Source organism: Pelophylax lessonae, assembly GCF_965119305.1.
Source record: "Pelophylax lessonae genome assembly, chromosome: 8".
Taxonomy (NCBI): Eukaryota; Metazoa; Chordata; class Amphibia; order Anura; family Ranidae; genus Pelophylax; species Pelophylax lessonae.
The window spans coordinates 90,798,671-90,816,532 of record NC_138775.1 but is presented as its reverse complement, the minus strand read 5'-3'; the positions used below and the strand labels follow the sequence as shown (position 1 = coordinate 90,816,532).

Here is a 17,862-nt window from a genome sequence, read left to right as displayed (position 1 = left end):
TAACATTTATAGTAAAAATTGATCCACGGAATATCCGATTGCCTCTCAGGGGATCAGGAAGGCATTTTTTCCCTACTGGAGCAAATTGGATCATGCTTTGCTGGGGTTTTTGCCTTCCTCTGGATCAACTGAGGGTATAGTATTGTGTATATGGGATTGTATGTTTTTTTTGTTTTCCCTTTTATTGGTTGAACTAGATGGACTTGTGTCTTTTTCGAACCAGACAAACTTTGTAACTATACAACTTGGAACTGGTCAGAAAAAAATGGCAGCTATTCTCCTCCTCCTTCTACATTTCCTTTTATACAGGTTTCCATAAACTTCATAAACAGATGTGCTATACAGATGTTATTATTTGAAGGATGATAGCACTCATCAATCAGATATGAGTAACAATACTCATATTGAAAATGTCCTCATTTATAGACTGACATATGTTGTCTTATGGAATGTCCTTCCATGAAGGGGGCCACAAACACAAAAAACACACCGTTTTCTATTATTGCTGCAACAAGTCTTCTCTGTTTTTCAGGAAATGTTGTCAAGCTTTGCAATATAATACCAACTTTAATCACACATGTGTACTTATGATTTTGTATTTTAAAGTGGTTCTAAAGGCAACGTTTTTTTATTTTTCTTTTACCTTAATGCATTCTCTGTCAAAAACCAGTCCTTCCTTCCTCCCAGGCATCTCCAAACACATCTAGGCTACTGCTGCTGCAGTTAAATCCTGTGAGGTGAGGTAGGAGTGTGGGGGGGGGGGGGGGTCATGGCCGAGCCACGCTGTATGTGTGTCTAGGGACGCACACAGTCCAGCTCAGGAGTGTTCCAGCACAATTGCCCCTTCAGCACACAGCTTGCTGAGGGGGCACTCAGGGAAGAAGAGGAGCCGTTAGCGCTGGCAGGAGACTCAAGAAGAAGAGGTAAGCCCCATCTTGTGCAATACTATTGAAATACCAAAAAAATAAGCTTTACAGCCACTTTAAAAATATCACACTAAAGCTGTGTTTGCATGGTCTGATCTTCAGCATTTCGGACCTACCATTTAGCTCATAAGCTTTAGATAACCTAACAAACTTTTCTTGTTTACATGACATAAGCATTACAAGCAGGTTCTGAAATAGCCCTTACCGAACATTTATCTATTATAATATAAGGTTACTGAAATTGATCCATCTTAGCCAAGCATGCATACACATTAGGGCACAATAATATACACATTTATTAAAACAAGACAGACAGAAATGAATAGTGCTGCACCCTATTGCCACTAATCATAATTTATCTGTAAATATTCTAAATTCATAAATGCATACTGCAGATTATTACTGCTACTTACAAATCGTTTTAAAGTGTTACTGAAACCAGGACCCTGCATTCACTATATCGGGTCTCCCACAGTACACAAAACATGGAAATGCAATTATTTTAGTAAATATAAACTTCTAAATACCTTTTCTCATCATCAGTATATAGCAGTCTTGTGACTTCGATCAGTGTCTGGTTAAAACTTGTAGTAGGAGTTTTGGTTTTCCTCTGGCTGACTTATGAGTCTGCGTGACCCCTGACCTATTGTTTGGACAGTGCTGATTGGCCCTGTGCTAATTTTGCCAAGTTAGTATTTTTTCTTCATAAATTTTGGCCAAAAGTTATACTGCTACATATATTTAGTAAAAATTAACCCAAATAAGTATATATTATTTGGGCTTTGTGAAGGTTATAGAGTCTACATGCTATGGTGCCAATTATTGAAAATTGATCACACCTGATGTACTGTCGGCCTATCTCATTTCTTGAGACACTTAGCCCTGGTTCACATTTATGCGATTGCAGAGATCGCATGTAATTCGGAGCGCACTGCTCCTAAATGACATGCGATCTCATGTGCAGTGTGAATTTCAGCCATACACTTTGTATGGCTGAATTCGCACCGCATCCGCAATAAACTCGCACGAGGCTTCTTTTTATCCACAGCAGAATCGGATCGCATAGTGGTTCACACTAGTGCGATCCGATTCTGTGCGAACTTGCAGATTGCACTGGGATATGCGATCGCAACTGGGGGTGTCGTTAACTTTTAATTAACACCCCCTGCGTATCGCATATGGCAGTGTGAACTGCCAGAGATGTGGATACAATGCGGGATCACGCTGCATAATCGCAGCGTTCCCGCATCGCACAAATGTGAACCGGCACTAAGGGCCCTTTCACACGTGCTTCCGATCAGGCACGCCTGTCAATTTTTCAGGTGGACCTAAACGGATGCTCCATGCACCTCTATGGAGCAGTGGATGTCAGCGGTGACATGTCTGCCGACACTTGCTGCTCTCCGATTCGATCCTGTCCGTGAAATCCAGATGGATGGAAACCCTATTTTTCCATCCGTCTAGAGGATCGGATAGGATCGGATGAAAAAATGGACAGGCTCCGACAGGTCCGTCTCAGCACAGAGAGCGGAGACGGACCTGCCATCCGCCTGCTCAGCGAGGTTTGGCAGATCGATCCCCCGCTGAGCAAAAAGGAGTCCGCCGGGTGGTAAGCCTGTGTGAAAGGAAGCTAGCAAGCCAGGAAAGTACAAATAACCCCAAATGACCCCTTTTTGGAAACTATACATTCCAAGGTATTTAGTAAGAGGAATGGGGAGTTTTTTAAAGCTGTCATTTTTTCCCCATAGTTCTCTGCAAAGTGAAGATTTTTTATTTTTTTTGCCCGCAAAATTGTCATATTACCAAGTTATTTCTCACACACTGTATAGGCATACTTGCAACTAGACCCCAAAATAAATTCTTCTACTCCTCTTGAGTATGGTGATACCACGTGTGAGACTTTTTCACAGCCTGGCCACATACAGGAGGCACAACATCAAGTAGCACCTCCAGGCGTTCTAGGTCCATAAATTACACATATAAATTTCCTGACAACCTATCACATTTTGAGTGCCCTGGAGCACCAGGACGATGGAAACACCCACAAAATGACCCCAATTTGGAAAGAAACACCCTAACACATAATCTAGGAGGTATTATGAGTCTTTTGAACATTTCATTTTTTTTTCCACACTTTCTTTTTTATTTTTTTACACAGAGTTGTCCATTTATAAGATATTTCTAACACATAGCATGTATATAGCAAAAATTACACCCCAAAATACATTCTGCCACTCCTCCTGAGTATGGCGGTACTACAAGTGTGAGACTTACACAGCCTAGCCACATACAGAGGACCAACATTCAGAAAGCCCCATCAGATGATCTAGGGACATAAAATTATCGCATTTCCCGACTACCTATTACACTTTTGTGAGGCACTGTAGAGCACTGATAAGCACTAATGTGGCACTAATGTGGCATGGATGAGCACTGATGTGGCACGGATAAGTACTGATGTGGCACAGGTGAGCACTGATGTGGCATGGATGTGGCACAGATGAGCACTGATGTGGCACGAATGAGCACAGATGAGGCATGGATGTGGCATGAAGAAGGCACAGATTGTCATGAATGAGGCATGATTTAGGCACGAGTGAGGCACAGGTGGGCATTTTTGAGGCACAGAATGGCATGAGTGGAGCACAGAAGGGCATGATTGAGGAAAAGATAGGCATGACCGAGGCACAGATTGGCATGAATGAGGCATGATTGAGGCACAGATGAGGCAGGGGTGCTGCAGTCTCCCTCTCCTCGCACGTTGTACCGATCGGTGTGTACAGCGTGCGGGGAGAGAACTGAACCAGACATGCTGTTGACATGTTTGTTGACAACTGAAGGCTCCATCATTGGACAGGACGTCATTGTACGTCCTCCCAGAATAAGCCGACTGCGCTGTATCCGTCATTGGGCTATGGCCCAGTCAGCAAATAGTTAATGTAAATCTAAAGGAAATTGAATAAGAAAATTGTATAGTGTATGGGCAGCCTATGAGCAGGTGGATGTAACCAGGTGTGTGTTTCTTTTCGTTTGACTACCTCAGAAAAAAAATGGAATTGCTTTTCAAAACTTTGTACCTTCACTATAAAACTGATGGATCTGAGGTAGTCGGATGTAAACAGATGCATGTCCAACATCCACCTGCCCATGGACCTAACATGGGTGCCTTAACATCAAGGTGGAACAACTGAATGGATGTGGATTTCACAAAAGTGACTTCTATACAGTCTAGCTCCAATTTCGCAGGGAATCGGTTGGCCAATATATCTGAAAGTAACCATTTTAAGTGAACTCTTACAGAATAAATCATTTACATACCACAATATCACCAGTATCTGGAATCGGTACAGTTTTCATAATAACATCCATTGTAGTTGTCTGAAAGAAAGTTAAAAAAAAAAAAAACATATTTAGCTGTTCACATGGTCAGCTGTGTTCAAAGAACACATGATACAAATGTTATAAATTGAGTTGAAGTTCAGTGGGTAAAATAAGTATTTGATCCCCTACCAACCAACAATAATTCTGACTTCCACAGGATGGCTATAGTATGTGCTGATGTGGTACACAGATTAGTCCTGTCAATTTAGGAAGGTGCGCCTAATGAACTCTCGTTATGTGTATAAAAGACACCTGTCCACAGAATCTTTAAACCTCACCATCATGGGCAAGATCAAAGAGCTGTCAAAGGACATCGGTGACAAGACTGTAGACCTGCACAGGGCTGGAATGGGCTACAAGACCATCAGCAAGAAGCTTGGTCAGAAGGAGACAACAGGTGAAGCGCTTATTCGCAAATGGAAGAAAAACAAAATAACCATCTGTCGCTCTCGTTCTGGAGCTCCATTCAAGATTTCGCATCATGGAGTAAGGATGATCATGAGAAAAGTGAGAAATCAGCCCAGAACTACACAGGAGGAGCTTGTGAATGAGCTCAAGGCAGTTGGGACCATGGTCACTAAACCAACAATTGGTAACACAATATGCTGCCATGGATTAAAACTCTGCAGTTCCCGCAAAGTCCCCCTCCTCAAGAAGGCACATGTACAGGCCCATCAGAAGTCTGCCAATGAACATCTAAATAATTCAGAGAACGATTGAGAGAAAGTGATGTGGTGAGATGAGACCAAAATTGAGCTCTTTGGCATTAACTCGACTCGCTGTGTTTGGAGGAAGAGAAATGCTGACTACAACCCTAAGAACCCCATCCCTATAGTCAAGCATGGATGTGGAAACATTATGCTTTGGGGCTGTTTCTCTGCTAAAAGGTACAGGCCGACTTTGCCGCATTGAAGGGCCAATAGACGGGGCCATGTGTTGTCAAATCTTGGATGAGAACCTTTTTTCTCCTCAGTCAGAACACTGAAGAGAAGTCGTGGATGGGTCTTCTTGTATGTATGATAATGACACAAAACAACAAAGGAGTGGCTCAAGAAGAAGCACATTAAGGATTTAGAGAATATCTGTAAAGAGGAGTGGACCAAAATCCCTCTTGGGATGTGTGCAAACCTAGTAACAAACTACAAGAATCGTCTTACCTCTATGCTCGCTAACAAGGGTTTCTCCACCAAGTACCAAGTCATGTTTTGCTTATGGATCAAATACTTATTTTTCTCACTGAACTGCAACTCAATTTATAACATTTGTATCATGTGTTTTTTGGGATTTTTGGTTGATATTCTGTGTTTATCATTTAAAATACACCCATGATAAAAATTATAGACCCTTCATTTATTTTTTAAGTGGACAAACCTAAAAAATCTGCAGAGGATCAAGTAATTTTTTCCCCCACTGTATGGTCAGCCTTAGTTCTGCTGATGAGCAAAGACAAGGTGAGGTATAATGATAAAAACGGTGTGTTGTAATGGCACACCCTTACAACTGCATTTCAAGGTGCTGTTATAAAGTTTAATAGTGATCACTGTTACATGCTAGGCATTAAAAACACTCATGCGGCAAAAGGAGCCCAGACTCAACACCAGGAGTGCACCTCTTCTCTTTTATGTATGTACTTTAGAAGGTTAATTTAAGTGAACTTACACTGAGAGAAATACATAAATGTCATTGATGACCTCCTGAAAATACCTGGCTGTCTCATCAATAATTTCCAAGTCACTGACGTGAAACAAGGATGCCAGAGTAAATTCAGAAATTCTTATCTGCATAATTGTTCTAGGTCTGTGCCTTAAATTATAAGTTATTGGACCAAAGTGAAAGCCAGGCAATCAGCATTTTCAGAATAATAGCATGGCAAACACCACTAACCATATTCCATGTAAAATAAAGTTTACAGATGCTGTCTACTGTAAAATGTGTGTAATCAACTAAAGTTCATGTAGTGTACAAACAGGCATTGTGGCAAAAATGCATTTCCCATGTAGAAGAAACGCAAATCGCTGGCTACTGATGAAGCACCATCCGCAAATGTTGTAGCTACTATTCACTTCAAGGTGGCATGGAAATGGCAAAGAATCTTTGCAAAGCATTTGGCTCAACAGACTTTTTCTTACCAGGAATCAGAAAAAAATAGACCAGGGATCACTAAATGGCGAACCGCGGTCTGGACTGAGTAACAATCCTGTCCAGACCGCAATCAACACTTAACAGCTGGGTGTTCGCTCCCGGGTTGCCCACTGGCCATCGCTGTCATCCTCGGAGCATGGAAGGGGGTGGGAGGAGCTGCAGATCTGGACAGAGAGGAGGAGTCTTTTCAAATTAACAAGCGCTAATCACCCACTTGTTAACATAAAAGTTCAGAGAGCTCCGGCGCTCTGTCCAGATATCTGCATCACTTCCCGTCCTATGCGCCCTGCTGTGAGGATGGCAAAGGTAGGAGGACATTCAGGCTAAGTGCCTATGCCCTGCTGAAGGTAGACTGTGCAGGGGAGACTTCCATTGAGAGGGGCACTGCAATGTAAAGGGGGGCTGTGATGTGCAAGAGGCTCTGCTATGTAAAGAGGCACTGCAATGTAAAGGGGGGGGGGATGTGATGTGAAGGGGAACGGAGGACATTGTGGGACTGCTTTAAAGGGGGTCTGTGATGTGAAGGGGAGTGGAACTGTGGATACTGATGTAAAGTGGGGGAACTGCAAAGTTAGAAGGGGTTGATTACACTGATGTACAGAGGCAGGGCAGGGACAAGGGGTGGGCAGGAGGGTCGGTTGCCCTGGGCGCAACTGTTTATTGCAGGGGGGGGGTGCCTTGACCCTAACCCCAAGGGAAGGGGAGCGCAGTTTGGCATCCTTGCACTGGGCGCTGGATAACCTTGTCCCAGCACTGTACAGAGGGGGCTATAATATGATAGGGGGAACTGAGGACATTGATGTAAAGAGGTGACTGTGATGTAAAGAGGGCTATGATGTGAAGGGTAGGCTAAAGACACTGATGTACAGAGAAAACTGAGATGTAAAGCGGGCACTGATGTGTTAAAAAAGCGATACAGACTTTTGCAGGGTAAAAAATTTTACTGACTGGACCTCTGTAAATTTTAATTCACTTTATAGCCTTACCATAGTGTAATTCTTCTGGAAGTGGCTTCCATCACTCCGAAACAATTGGATCAGTGTGCTTTTCCCAACTGTTGAGTCACCTGTTTTTGAAAAACACATAACTATAACATCATATTATAACTTCCATTGAATAATTGGCAACATTAATACTTTTTGCTTGTCAACAAATCTTTAATTCCTTATTTTAGCTAATCTTTCTTTAGCCTATCTCCTTATTTTCTCTGCCTCGCATTTATCAAATATACTAAATACACTGAACAAAAATATAAAAACGCAACACTTTTGTTTTTGCCCCCATTTTTCATGAACTGAACTCAAAGATCTCAGACTTTTTCTATGTACACAAAAGGCCTATTTTCCTCAAATATTGTTCACAAATCTGTCTAAAATCGATGTTAGTGAGCACTTCTCCTTTGCTGAGATAATGCATCCACATCAAAGGTGCGGCATATAAAGATGCTGTTTAGACAGCATGATGCCACAATGAAGGCCACTCTAAAATGTGCAGGTAAACCAATCAGTACCTGGTGTGACCACCATTTGCCTCACGCAGTGCAACACAGCTCCTTCGCATAGAGTTGATCAGGTTGTTAATTGTGGCCTGTGTAAAGTTGGTCCACTCCTCTTCAATGGCTGTGCGAAGTTGCTGGATATTGGCAAGACCTGGAACACGCTGTCGTATACGCCGATCCAGAGCATCCCAAACATGCTCAATGGTTGACATGTCCGGTGAGTATACTGGCCATGCAAGAACTGGGAGGTTTTCAGCTTCCAGGAATTGTGTACAGATCCTTGCAACATGGGGCCATGCATTAACATGCTGCAACATGAGGTGATGGTCGTGGATGAATGGCACAACAATAGGCCTCAGGATCTCGTCACGGTATCTCTGTGCATTCAAAACGCCATAATTAAAATGCACCTGTGTTTGTTGTCCATAACATACACCTGCCCATACCATGACCCCACCGCCACCATGGGCCACTTGATCCACAACGTTGATATCAGCAAACCGCTCACCCACATGACTCCATACACGCTGTCTGTCATCTGCCCTTTACAGTGAAAACCGGGATTCATCCGTGAAGAGAACGCCTCTCCAAAGTGCCAGATGCCATCGAATGTGAGCATTTGCCCGCTCAAGTCGGTTACGACCACCTACAGTCAGGTCGAGAGCCCAATGAGGAGGAAGAGCATGCAGATGAGCTTCCCTGAGACGGTTTCTGACAGTTTGTACAGAAATTCTTTGGTTATGCGAACCAATTATTGCAGCAGTTGTCCGGGTGGCTGGTCCCAGATGATCTTGGAGGTGAAAATGCTGTATGTGGAGGTCCTGGGCTGGTGTGGTTACACGCAGTCTGGGGTTGTGAGGCCGGTTGGATGTACCGCCAAATTCTCTGAAACGGCTTTGGTAGAGAAATGTACATTCAATTCACGGGCAACAGCTCTGGTGGACATACCTGCAGTCAGCATGCCAATTGAACGCTCCCTCAAAACTTGCAACATCTGTGGCATTTTGCTGTGTGATAAAACTGCACATTTTGGAGTGGCCTTTTATAGTGGCCAGCCTAAGGCACACCCGTGCAATATTCATGCTGTCTAATCAGCATCTTAATATGCCACACCTGTGAGGTGGATGGATTATCTCAGCAAAGGAAAAGTGCTCACTAACAAAGATTTAGACAGATTTGTGGACAATATTTGAGATAAATAGGCCTTTTGTGTACATAGAAAAATTCTTAGATCCTTGAGTTTAGAGCATGAAAAATGGGGGCAAAAACAAAAGTGTTGCATTTATAATTGTGTTCAGTGTATATTCCAATTGTTTCAACAACTTTACTTCAGAGACCGGTTTGGGTGCCATGTTAAAAACTGTATGTGCTTCTTTAAAAGCTTGTATGTATGATCATGGACACTCTACTAAGTACAGTAATAATGGCAATAGAATGGCAATGTAACAGGGCAATTGAGATGGTCTTTATTTTAAGACAACTTGGCGAAATACTAAAGCCCAATGACATGTGCTTTAGGGTTCTAAAGAGGGGGTAGGACATTGGCCACAGCTCCTGCACCAGGTCTTCTTTTTATCCTTTAATCTGCACCATTCTTATTATCTTATTTGCTGGATTTTGTGTATTTTGCTGGCATTGTGTTATATATCCACTTCTGTTCAGTTACTATGCTTATTCAACAATATCCGATTGCTAGAGGAAGTGGTAACAGATGTTGCATAATACCACCATCACAGTGAAATATGCTCTCCTAGGATAACTCCAGTAAAGCTTAGGTTTAGTGTTTTTAAATCAGCACCAGGGACTGTATTTTATAACTAACGAAATGTGTCCCTTATACTTGTCACTGCTATCTTTGTTGACATTTTCATTCCCACATTCACCTTGAATACTATACACCGGTGATCTTCCAAAACCATAGGGCTTTTTAAAAGCTGCTGAACCCGTCACAGGAAACTGTCTGACTATAGTGCTGACTATGCCTGCCCTTTCCACCCCCTCTTTCATTCATGAAATCTGTACTCTTGCTTCCCGCAATGAAAAGTACTGCAAGAATGGAGGTAGCCTGTACAGCCTGGCACCCCATCAGGTCCTATTGCCTTGTTGACGTCAATAGATTTCACCCTATATGGCTGTAATAAGAGTGTCTACTCTTCCACAGGTTCTTGAATGAGGGTTTCATCTCTGAAGTTTTGATCATCAAAATTCCCAACCCAATCCAAATACGAATGCTGGTTTTCCAGCAGAACTGTTTGACAGAGGAACCCGTTTCTGTTGAGTAGACGGGTACACAGATACGTGTGTACTAGGCTTTAGTCCCCAGTTCAGGTCTCTCACCACTGCCACTTCTAGGTGCTAGGGACTGCTAATCCAGTATTGCAGATGCTCCCTCGCTGGTTGGTCTACTACAGTCTGCTTGTAATGACATCACTTCACTTCTGGGTCCTGAGTAGAGCCTGCCACTGGACAACCAATAGGAAGTGTCCATGCCATGCACGGGAAGTAAACAGAAAGACCCCATGGGAAGTAAACAGAAAAGAAGAGCGGACTCAGGACTACAGTGTCGTGTGACTGTAGCTTTAAGAATGTAAGCAAAGGCATTTGGATTATTATTTTTTTTTACAGCTATTAGAAGAGTGTTGGTGCTAGGGTTTGCTGGAGGAATGTTAGACAAACCATACAGGTGTTCCACTGCTGTATTATCACATGACAAACTGAACATTATATGTAATATCCTGGAATGCCATAGTCTTTATTTAAAAGACTTCTCTTGATTTAAATGGTAAGGGTGGTAGTTTTCTTTATCCCGTAAAGATGTTTCAAAGGATTTCTGTATTTTCAATGTTTCCCTTGAAGCTGTATAAACATGCCCCCCATGGCAGTACCCAGACTTCCATGCTTGGAATTGCTGAACCCACGGTGAATTGAACCTGGGCAGATTTGCTCATATTCATCATTGCTACATACCAAAGCTGCTGCAAACATGCAGGATGTCCTTTCCAGGAGAAGTAATGTACTCTCCAGTGATGGCCGATATATTGAACTAATTACTATGGGGGGGCTCTTCAGATGACTTAATATACTTATAAAGTGAAAAAAAACAAAGTTCCTGTACTAATTTTGTGCAGCAATATAAATTATAAGGGCCCATAAGAATGAATCACAACTCATGATTGTTACTGCAAAACTTACAAAGATTCAGAGAAAATGCACATTAGTAAAAGCGCAGGGAATACGAAGTGCTCAACTGCAACAAAACGTTACATTTAAATGGGGTTCATTGGCTATTAAATATCTAGATAACAAGAAAAGTGGCGCAAGGCACCCAGTGTACTCCAATGTATAAAGATGCCTGTGTTAGTGCCTCAGCCACTCCTTGGAAGGCTCCTGGGATCAGAGTAAAATCAATATAGCAACTGGGGAAAAAAAGGAAGCGCTTCTGGTTGAGGCTATCCTACAAAAGGTGGTATGAAATGAAAATACGAAGTATAAAATAGCAACGGCATACAAATACGAAGTATAAAATAGCAACGGCATACACCAGTGTTGGGCCCAACGCTGATGTATGCCATTGCAGTGTTCCACCACGCCATTCTGGCCATCACTACAGCTGAGGTGCTGTTTTTTTTCCTCCACAATTTCACAGAGCTTTCTGAGATCTGGCAGTTGCGGGAAAGTATACAGGCTCGGCCTGACACTCCATTAACTGTGATCTAGTGCCACAATTACCACTTAATGTTCATTTCTTTTATGGAATAAACGGTTTTAATCTTACTTTTTCCTATGTGGAGCGTTTTAAATTCAGGACACTACTATTTGTATATTGCTATTTTTTCTTTGTATTCTCATTTCATACCACCTTTGTATGATAGTCTCAACCAGAAGCGCTTCCTTTTTTCCCCCAGTTGCTATATTAAATATCTCTAGGAACTTTTATCCCAGCCGACTTGAAAGACAAACTTTCCTTTAACTTTCCACCACTTCTGCATCAGGTCAAACTTCTGTTTTCAAAATAGAACACAGGATTATTTCCCTGATTGGGTCAGTTAACATCAACATGGCAGTCTTGCCCTAATTCCTCTATCTTCTTCAGACTCTTCCTACATCCATTCATTCTCCTACTTCAGAAAAGTAACAGAATGTCCCTACAGCCTTAACATGGAAGGCACTCCAACTTCAACATATTTTTAAACCAAGAGAAAAGGAGAGCAGAGCTGTCCAAATATTGGTATTATTGGAAATGCTGTATAAACAAGCCAGTGGATATAAAAAACAAAACAAAAAAAAAAACATATTTTTTGAGAAAGTCAAAGTTTAAGTATAAAATGATATGAGGTCAATGATAACCAATGCTATACCATACCAATATATCCAGATAGTGATCGACAATGACTGTGGGTCCACTCTGGGTGAGCTGTTTCCGAACCCCTTGAGTAGGCTGAAGATGGAAGGCAGTCCAAAAGGCTGTGTAGAAGCCATGGCGAGCGGGAGCTGAACCGGACCAGCCGGCGCTCAACGCGTGACGTATAAGAGACACAAGGGCAAGGCGGAAGTCTCAAAAACTGGAACTGTGACCAGCCTGAAACGTATGGGGGGGGGGGGGGGAACATTGACGTGACAACATATTTTGCGCACTTCTGCCCTGCCCTTGTATCACCGATACGTCACGTGGTGAGCGCCGGCTGGTCTGGCTCAGCTCCCGCTCGCCAATGGTTTCCACACAGCCTTTTGGACTGCCTTCCATCTCCAGCCTTCTCAAGGGGTTCGGACACAGCACACCCAGTGGATCCACTGTCACTGCCGATCACCATCTGGATATATTGGTCTGGTCTGGTATAGCATTGGTTATCATTGACCTCATAGCATTTTATACTTAAACTTTGACTTTCTCAATATATGTTTTTTATATCCACTGGCTTGTTTATACAGCATTTCCAATAATACCAATATTTGGACAGCGCTGCTCGCCTTTTTTCCTGAGAAACTTTCAGGCTGGTTTACAGCATTTAATTGCAGCAGCACCAATTTGGTTTGGGACTCTTTACAGTACAGCTACCACAGTGATAGCGCTGAAACTTTTGTTACAATATTTTAAAATCACACTGCCCCCTCCGACGTCCTTTTCCCTTTGAATGACTCTGTACCAATATAGGCCCCCATCCATCCTTTATACCCAACTGGCTACACAACCACAGAACCATAAAGCTACATTTTTGATGCAACAAGAACGTAAGGCTGGGTGTTTACTTCACACAGGATCAGTGAAAAAGAACAGTACATTTCTCTTTGAAATCCTTAATGAGCACTAATTTACAGATGATCTATTGAAAAAAAATTGCAGGGAAAACATATGCAAAATTGCACATTATCGAATGTGCATAAATGAACCAGCCTTATGTTTTTGCAGAATGGCATCAGACACCAGATCACATTATTTAGACTGTGGAAACATAGCTAAGCAATCTATGGCATCAACTTTTCTTGTTCTCTTCAGGGAATCACCTGTAGGTATCCATTGCCTATGGCAAAACAATCCAACCCTAGTAAGGAACTGGGCTGTTTACATCAGGGAGATTAAAGGGATGACCTCATCAGTGTTGTTCAGCTATTTTACTGTCCATTTAGGCTGAGGGTAGATCCTTAACCAAGCTGTATTGGGTAAAGTGGAGAAACGTGTGCACTAACCTGTCTATGAAATGTAGGAAGATTGGTTAGAAAAGGACTTGAAATCTTTCAACAGGTGCATTTTCCAATGCATATTTTGCTGTTTGGTTACAGCATAGCTTACATTTTGCAATCTTTAGACCACAGACCAGAAAAAAAAAAAAGATACATGGATAATAAAAAGTGAAAAGAGAATATTGTAACCAATTGAATATACAGTATTAGCCACATGTGTATGGTCAAAATGTTTAATGCAAGCTGAGGAGAAAAAAAAAAAAAAAGGTTTTGAGACCCATGTGAGACAGTTAATATGTAAAATGAATTCTGAGCAATTTGCAATGGTGTAGGTGCTATGTAGGAGCAGTCAGTGAGAGACAGGGGTGTGTGGGAGTCAGCTTCGTATGCTTGTCATTTCTGTTAATTGTACATATTTTGCAACCCCCGTTTCACTATATTCTGCTGAAATGCTCTAGCAGTGTTGAAGTGGGATATTTCTTAAAGAGATGCACTGTTTGTATCGATATTTTGCTTTTATGAAGATACATATTACATTTCTTAAAGGATATAAAAATACCACTCACCAAAAATTGCATTTCAAAACCATTAGTAGTGTCCTGTAATCCCCTGCACTGCTGTATTCTGGGATATTTTTGGCCAGCACTGGAAGCCAACGTTTTGAAATGACAAATTTAGCAGGATGACAATCTTATCATTGTACTTCTGTTCTTACATTGTCCAACCAGCAGGCTGGGGGAGTTATCTTGACCGAGTTGTGTAGCTACCATAGTAACCATCAAGGACCTGGCTATGCTATTTGGCAGGGGAGTCTGAACCATATGGTAGGCTGCACAAAATTACACAATTTTTTTGTAGGTAAACCAACCCTTGTAAGCTTAAAACTCAAAACATAAAGAAGTTACTAATGACACTGAAAAATAGATATACAGTGCCTTGCGAAAGTATTCGGCCCCCTTTAACTTTTTGACCTTTTGCCACATTTCAGGCTTCAAACATAAAGATATAAAACTGTAATTTTTTGTGAAGAATCAACAACAAGTGGGAAACAATCATGAAGTGGAACGAAATTTATTGGATATTTCAAACTTTGTTAATAAAAAACTGAAAAATTGGGCGTGCAAAATTATTCAGCCCCTTTACTTTCAGTGCAGCAAACTCTCTCCAGAAGTTCAGTGAGGATCTCTGAATGATCCAATGTTGACCTAAATGACTAATGATGATAAATAGAATCCACCTGTGTGTAATCAAGTCTCCGTATAAATGCACCTGCACTGTGATAGTCTCAGAGATCCGTTTAAAGCGCAGAGAGCATCATGAAGAACAAGGAACACACCAGGCAGGTCCGAGATACTGTTGTGGAGAAGTTTAAAGCCGGATTTGGATACAAAAAGATTTCACACGCTTTAAACATCCCAAGGAGCACTGTGCAAGCGATAATATTGAAATGGAAGGAGTATCAGACCACTGCAAATCTACGAAGACCTGGCCGTCCCTCTAAACTTTCAACTCATACAAGGAGAAGACTGATCAGAGATGCAGCCAAGAGGCCCATGATCACTGTGAATGAACTGCAGAGATCTACAGCTGAGGTGGGAGACTCTGTCCATAGGACAACAATCAGTCGTATACGGCACAAATCTGGCCTTTATGGAAGAGTGGCAAGAAGAAAGCCATTTCTTAAAGATATCCATAAAAAGTGTTGTTTAAAGTTTGCCACAAGCCACCTGGGAGACACACCAAACATGTGGAAGAAGGTGCTCTGGTCAGATGAAACCAAAATCAAACTTTTTGGCAACAATGCAAAACGTTAGGTTTGGCGTAAAAGCGACACAGCTCATTACCCTGAACACACCATCCCCACTGTCAAACATGGTGGTGGAAGCATCATGGTTTGGGCCTGCCATCTTCAGCAGGGACAGGGAAGATGGTTAAAATTGATGGGAAGATGGATGGAGCCAAATATCGGACCATTCTGGAAGAAAACCTGATGGAGTGTGCAAAAGACCTGAGACTGGGACGGAGATTTGTCTTCCAACAAGACAATGATACAAAACATAAAGCAAAATCTACAATGGAATGGTTCACAAATAAACATATCCAGGTGTTAGAATGGCCAAGTCAAAGTCCAGACCTGAATCTAATCGAAAATCTGTGGAAAGAACTGAAAACTGCTGTTCACAAACGCTCTCCATCCAACCTCACTGAGCTCAAGCTGTTTTGCAAGGAGGAATGGGCAAAAATTTCAGTCTCTCAATGTGCAAAACTGATAGAGAAATACCCCAAGCGACTTACAGCTGTAATCGCAGCAAAAGGTGGCGCTACAAAGTATTAACTTAAGGGGGCTGAATAATTTTGCACGCCCAATTTTTCAGTTTTTTATTTGTTAAAAAAGTTTAAAATATCCAATAAATTTTGTTCCACTTCATGATTGTGTCCCACTTGTTGTTGATTCTTCACAAAAAAATACAGTTTTATATCTTTATGTTTGAAGCCTGAAATGTGGCAAAAGGTCGAAAAGTTCAAGGGGGCCGAATACTTTCGCAAGGCACTGTACATACGTTGCTACAGAGTGATATTTGATGCTATATGAATAATAACCAGTAACAATCAATCTTTTGCTGATCAGATTTTGGGGATGGAAGATATGATTGGTTGCCATCTTTTATTGCTTTTATATATACAGTTCACACTGGATTACTGAACAAACCCACCAATACATGTTTGTCAGTGTTGTTCATAAGTCATTGGTCAAAATGAATGACAGCGCGTTACCTACTGCTTGTAGTCATTATCCCCTCTATGTGTGAACGGCTCTATTTATCTTTATGTATGAACTTGTCTATGTCTATTTATCTTTACGCATAAATCAAACAACATTCACATATAGTGCAGGTAGACCCACAAGTGGACATTAAAATAATAAGAAAAAAAACAAAATGTAGACACACATGCCTGTGCATGCCATCGTCTGTTCAACCTAGGGTACCTAGGCATCGTAACGGAATGATTAGTACATGCTGTGATGAATAATTAAATACTGATGCTTGAGGGAATAGTGTCTTGGCTTTGACATTTTGACACCAGTTTCCATCAATGGATTGCCTGAGTGCCCTTCACTCCAATGTGGGTTAATTTCACAGTTGGCATAGGATATACAAAGCAGAACTGCCAAGTTCCCTGGGACTGATTAACTAGAGCAGGGGTCTCCACACTTTTTAGCAAGAAGCTGCAACAAGTCAAATGGAGCCTGCTTTATTTCCTGGGGGAATTTAAGTCCTTTTAATCATGGAGGCTAGACGTCAAAGGTGAGCATTATGTCTGTTTCCGTACTCCAGACTGCCATACACCCCTCAAGGCATTTTGATATACATTATACAATTTTCTTATACAATTTTCTTTAGATTTATTTTCAACTATGTACTGCAGACGCCTCCAGTTGAAGTCGGATATGACGAAACGCGTAGGGGTGTGACCAAATGGCGTTCTTGGTTACTGACACAGCAGAGATATTGGAGTAGCCGGAGGATCTTTCTACTTGGCGTGGAGCCAGTTCAAGCGTCTGAAGGATATCCATGACTCCGGCCAGATGTTGGATCATGTTTTTTTATACGATAATGGTCTTGTAAACAAGTGAGTGCAATGTGTGGGATTTTTTAATAAAGCGTGTGGAAACGATATCACACTAGTGGAGCATTTCTTTCTTTCATACATGGGAGGTACATCATCCAATTAGGCGGTTGTGGTTGTCCGCTGGAGTAAATGCATCTTGGAATCCATGCCATTTGAGCCCGATCAACGAGAGTGGGGGGGGGGCACAGTCATCTGGTGAGTGTGTTATTCAGCTATTAATCCTGGCACTGTGGAGGTGGTGGAGAGTAGGGTGTTCCCCCTAATATCACGGAAAATTGTCTGCTCCTTGGACATTATTTGCATTTATTTATGAGTTCATGGAATTTTTGGACTATGTTGTGCTGAGAACTGTATTATAAAGGTCACTTCTTATGATTTTATTGTATATATAGGTCTTTGCACCAAGTTTGGGAATAATTGTGTGGTGGAGAGGGGTTCCCACCATCCTTGCGCTACTGCTATTTGTGACATATATGTTTTATAACTATATACACCAAATTTCATCCATATATGTACTGCAAGGGCCTGCCTGACTGTATAAAAATTGAAAGGGTTTAGGTTTGACCCCATATTATATGGTTTTGGCAAATCTAAAAGTAAAAT

General features: G+C 41.7%; 1 protein-coding gene across 1 annotated transcript in view; it reads right to left on the bottom strand.

Annotated features, from left to right (window-relative positions):
- Positions 1–17,862, bottom strand: part of IFT27 (intraflagellar transport 27) — a 553,630-nt gene that overhangs the window by 34,266 nt on the left and 501,502 nt on the right. The window contains exons 3-4 of the mRNA XM_082265493.1: positions 7,436–7,515; positions 4,245–4,304 (exon numbers count right to left, since the gene is read on the bottom strand). Coding sequence (XP_082121619.1) covers positions 4,245–4,304; positions 7,436–7,515 — 140 coding nt within the window. The remainder of the gene's footprint in view (positions 1–4,244; positions 4,305–7,435; positions 7,516–17,862) is intronic.